This window comes from Colletotrichum fioriniae (assembly GCF_027942845.1).
Source record: "Colletotrichum fioriniae strain IMI 355084 chromosome Unknown scaffold_7, whole genome shotgun sequence".
Classification (NCBI taxonomy): Eukaryota; Fungi; Ascomycota; class Sordariomycetes; order Glomerellales; family Glomerellaceae; genus Colletotrichum; species Colletotrichum fioriniae.
Genome location: NW_027076843.1, coordinates 83,976 through 89,098, shown reverse-complemented (window position 1 = coordinate 89,098; position 5,123 = coordinate 83,976). Strand labels below are relative to the sequence as shown.

General features: G+C 48.6%; 1 protein-coding gene across 1 annotated transcript; it reads right to left on the bottom strand.

Moving 5' to 3' along the window:
• Positions 1-731: 731 nt before the first annotated feature.
• Positions 732-1,477, bottom strand: N0V96_006227 (uncharacterized protein; the record flags this gene model as incomplete). Its single annotated transcript, XM_053190917.1, has 2 exons — positions 732-751; positions 817-1,477. The coding sequence occupies 2 exons, from the start codon at positions 1,475-1,477 to the stop codon at positions 732-734; spliced, it is 681 nt and encodes a 226-aa protein (XP_053051835.1).
• Positions 1,478-5,123: the final 3,646 nt, after the last annotated feature.

Genomic DNA, 5,123 nt, shown 5'->3' with positions numbered 1-5,123 from the left:
GTATAATATATGGTATCAAGTGGAGAGGATCTATGTTCTGATTCGTAAAGCTTAGAAAGTCATTTTGAACAGCCGTTGACTCCTTCGGGTCTCACAATGTGAGTGCATGAACCTTTCTTTCCACCGCTGCTAACGCATCCATGCCATCATTCTCATGTTTCAGCTTCATTGCTGCCTTTTTGAACTTGGTATCTTGGAAGATTCGGTCAACCCCAAGCCTGATTTGATCTGTCGAAGGCCTTTGGGTCGATAGACTGACGCCAAGGCCAGCGTAAATTGCCCTCATAGTAACTTCAATTTTCTCTTCGCTTTCTCCTGCTAGAACAATGGGAACACCGTTTCTCACAGCATGTGTTAAAGCTCCATATCCCCCATTGGAAACGAATACATCGGTGTACTCAAGCATAATGTCGTAAGGCATGTAGTCCACGACCCTAGCGTTCGAGGGAGCGACAAAGCCATGCGGGAGTTGAGCGCCACGGCCCCCCAAGGTTGCAACAACGAGGATGTCTTCAGTTTTCGTGAAGGCTTCGATTGTTGGAAGAACGAGTTCGGAGTAATCCATATTGACAGTCCCTTGGGAGACGAAGACCACATGCCGGTATTGGTTGTTTTTCTGAGCTCTCTCGACTTCTGACCACCACAATGGATACTCAAAGCTTGGAGCAGCGGGCTTGCGAGGCAAGACGCCTGCGAATTCAACAGATGGAGGTAAGTCCGAAATGTTGTATTCAAGGCTGGGAGAGCAAAGCTGCAATGTAAAGTCATGTGCCGTGTAGCATGAACGGAAAATGTTTGTCTGTAGGATAGCCGTACATCCAGTATCCTTCATAGCCTGCTGCCACGCATCGATCATAGGTTTCATTGGGCCTCGCTCAACCAACTGTTGGAGAGCCGCGTTTCGCTGACGACCTGAGTCAGTGGCGTCAGCGGGCAAGCCAAGCGAGGCTGGTCCCGTGTCTTGACTTTCCATCATAAAAGCCGCAACACCAATACCAATAGACTTGGGCGCCGCGTTGAAACCTTGAGGCAGAGGACGGCCATGTCTGAAGGGAAAGAGCGACCAGTTGAAAACGTCCTCAATGACAATAATCTGGCGGTCTGGATTGCGTGTCTGTAACTGAACAAGAACCTCTTCCATCTTGAGCGTTCGTGGAGGAAGTGTCTCCAAGAAAACAGCTTTGATCTGCGCAGCGAACCGCTCTGGACCAATTGGGAAAGAAGCTGCTTCGAGGAGGGCTTGAAAGGTCGTGTTGTTCATCGGGTTGTCGGTATGAACCCATTCTGCGCCCGCCTCTTGGACTTTGTTTCGGAAGTCTTCGGTTGTGACAAACACAACTTCGTAACCCTTCTTAACGAGGTATGCTGCGATGACAAGGAGGGGGTTGGTGTGACCTTCTCCCGGGAAGGCCACCATGAGAATAAGAGGATTGCTTCCTGTAGCATATTGAGTAGCTTTTGCTTGGTTCATCGTCATCGTGTAAATTGTGATTAAGCACTTGTAGGTGGAAAGATTCCGTAACAAGAGGCAGATTGCTCTTGGGCCTCTCATAAATACTTTTTAATAAGTCTATGGTCATTCGCGATGTCATTATTGCTTATGAAGCATGAACGGAAACCATGCATCGTGTAGTAACAAATATGGACCATACGCGACGCGTGGGGATGGGCTGAAAAGCAATTGATGAATTTGGTTGGATGTTGACAGCACGTACGGGTACATTCGCTGACCAGGCTTAGCGATCGACCAAAGACACGGTGTGATTGCTCATGTTTGAAGGCGTATTCCCCCGACTGAGACACTCATCCTGAAGTGCCAGGACAACCGCTACGTGAAATCTCAGGAAACCTTGGCATCTTGAGATCACGGTCGCGCAACTAAGCCCCCGATCACAGGTTTCAGAGTGCGTTTGACTGATTGAAAATCCAGCCGAGCCGCTGCGTGTAGTGTTATTCAACTTGCACATGGTATTATCCGGGTACCAAAGCTGCGTATCGGTGGGAAAGACCCAAGGCGACAGTGCCACGAGTGCTTACAGAGATCAGTAGTCTAGGACATGAAGACTAAGATCTTGGCAACGATGATCTTTCGGGCTTGCGCTCGGAACACTTGGAGCTTCTTAGGCGATTCGGTGTTACGAACGGCGCGATGAGTATCCCTACATGATACGCCACCTAGACCTTTGAGACCTGCTTCTGTCCTGAAAAGGGCGTTCCGATATTGGGGCGCCTTTTTACTTGTACCATGCCGCACCGACGAAGTTCTCGCTAGTGACGCGGCTACTCCCGCCTCTCGAAACGAACGCCTTACCTGATGCTCCTTGGCTTTTACAGGCACACTCGTTCAACACACTGTCCCTTGACACCTGGAGCAGTGTGATGTTCGCTAGAACGCCAATGCAGCAGGTCTCTGCATCTTTGCGTAGTATTCCTTCCGAACGGCAAGGTGGCAAGGCGCTAACGTCGTGTTCTCGGGCTCATTGCACTAAACGCGAGCCGCGAGCGCCTGAACGACATTATTCTCGTTACTTCATTACTAAGCGGGTGCCAAACTGTCCAGATCATTATCACCTGAACAGATTTGAGATATTGAGATGGAGGAATTTTCACTACCTTGAGAGACATAGGCGAAATTGGGATTAGTTTTTCAGCTCGTCTTCATTAAATGCGCCTCATCATTAAGAATGCTCTCAAAGTCTTGTCATTGATTCATAGTAGACGTGCAAACGCACTTCTGGCGTTTGAGTCTTCCGGACTAAGAGACCGCAGACGTTCAGACTAGCTCACACGTACAGAGACACTGCTCACTGCTTAGTGAACTTGGGCGGGCTGATTCACGTCCGAGAGTGTGGTAGTTTGAACGAGAAGTTGGCATATCCTGATATGTCATTATTGGTTCTTATAGTTATGTCTTCATACAAAGCTTTCCATAGGCCCAAGTCCGCTATGTTACGAACCAGATGCCTGAGAGACTATGTGATGGATTTCGCGCGGTCGTCTCTATAAGAATGATCTGAGACCCCATTTGTCTACAGTCGATCTTCTAGAATCATTGAGATCTCCCGCGTTTGAGAGGTTCCATGAATTGGCTTGGCCTCTACCCAGACCATCCGTGCTTTTCAAACGATGGTTGGCTATCCGTAAAGTTATGTAGCTAGATTTCCGAGTCACATGGATTGCTATAAAGTATTCGCGAGGGTGGTTTGCTATACGCTTTATGTTGTGCAACTCGAGGTCCAAGTGCGTCATCATTCGCCTTTTGCTATGCTTATCGATGTGTACACCAAGCCCCAACTAGGCGACCTTGACTCAGCAGGAAACTAACACACATACTGCATTAAATTGTGGACTAAAATGACATTTTCAGTCTTGAACCGTGGAAACTTCTGATAGTTGGCTGCCATCTGGTATCATTCCTCCACCGAGCAGGCTTGGGTTCACCTTTGCATAGATCTGTAGTGTCCACTGCTTATCTAAGAGTCGGAGACTTAGGATGAGTTGAAGCATTCCTATTGTCAAGAATTCATTTATGCCGTATTCTCGTTTCTCTCTCGGAAATGGTCAAGCGGTGCTCTGGATTCAAAGCCTGAGTGCTGGTGTGGAAGGAAGACTCATGACTTTCTACGTATGCAGTCATTCTTTGAGCTTCTGGTTGTTTTTCAGTAAATGAAGTGTGTGAGGGGCCATGCTGCAGCTGTCCTTTTTTCCTTCTCGTCAATCTTTTCCTCTCGGCAGGCAATTTGAAGAACTTGGCAAGGTAAAAATCCTCTCATCGTAAACCCTCCCATCGAGGAGGAAATCTGGTCCGTCATTCAGCTCGTCAAATTTGTTCCTGATTGAATGCAATTCCCCAATGTTCTCGATAGGTTTTGACCCAGATCAATTCCGAATGGATTGTCATGATGTTAGAGTCTCTGCGCGTACTCGAGTCAGATGAAGGTAGGGACAGCTGCACACTCCCGTACATTAGTATCTAGTATTATCCACCTCAATCGAGAGTCATAGACGCGAAATGCTCTCCAGCGTCGGCGAACGCGATGTGTCCCGAATGATCATCGAATTTTGTCGAATTATGACAGAGGTTAAAAGACGGTCATGACTCTTGATATGTGATTCTTGTGACCCTTCATTTAAACCAATCTGGGGTCGGCCTACGCCGTAGTTGAATCAAACCTTATAGGAGTTTGTCGAATTTCTTTGGCGTGCAGTTGCAGGTGAGTTCGCCTGCTAGGGCGGAAGCTAATCTAATAAGCGCCCGCAGATCTCAAGAGACCCTTGACTTCAAGTCCGAGAACTCCGGACACGAGGTGGCCGAATGCAGAACATAGCTTCGAGACGGACTTTCGGGAACAACCATCAAACAAAGAAACAGGCTTAAGTGAGATTTGAAATAAGTACAGGGATCGACGAAAGTCTATCCCAAAGCCAACAACACTACTCAAGCCCACTCTCCTCGCATTCGCAGCACTTGGGAGTTCCGATTGGAAACAATCACATTTTAGGTTTGCATCGCGGGGCTAAACCGGCACAGGGCCGCTTGACCTGCAGTGCCGGCAACGTGTGCGTGTACCGCCGACGAGGAACGCAGCCAACGCTTCGGCGGGTGAACGCAACGGTAACTTTATTAGTGAAATGAATGAAGAGGGGCTACGAATGCCTACGGTGATGCTGGAATGGGTAGCGCTGAAGGCTAACTCAATGATGGCATTCCCTCATCTTTGCTCTGAGACAGGGCGCCGAGTGAGGGGTTCGTGAGCATACATCTAAATTGAGGCCCTTTGCCAGATTCTGTTCGATGTAATCGGCTCCCACACCCTCAACTTTCCTCTGTGCGTTCATTGACCATGATGCAGTCGTTCGTTTCGGTACTTTGTTTCTTTGCCTTGCTTACGCAGGTCTCTGCTTGGGGCCCGCGCAAGTCGGATCACGGGCCTCCAGGCCACTATGGAGGTCGACAAAAGCATGGTGCCAGCTTTACGCCGGACTTTGTGTTGAAGATGACTTACGAAAACGTCTCAATTGGTTGCCAGACAAGAATGTCGGCCTTGATCAATGGCACATTGTTCGGGCCGACGATCAGACTGAAGCCTGGGCGAAGAAGTTGGATCAGAGTCTACAACGAT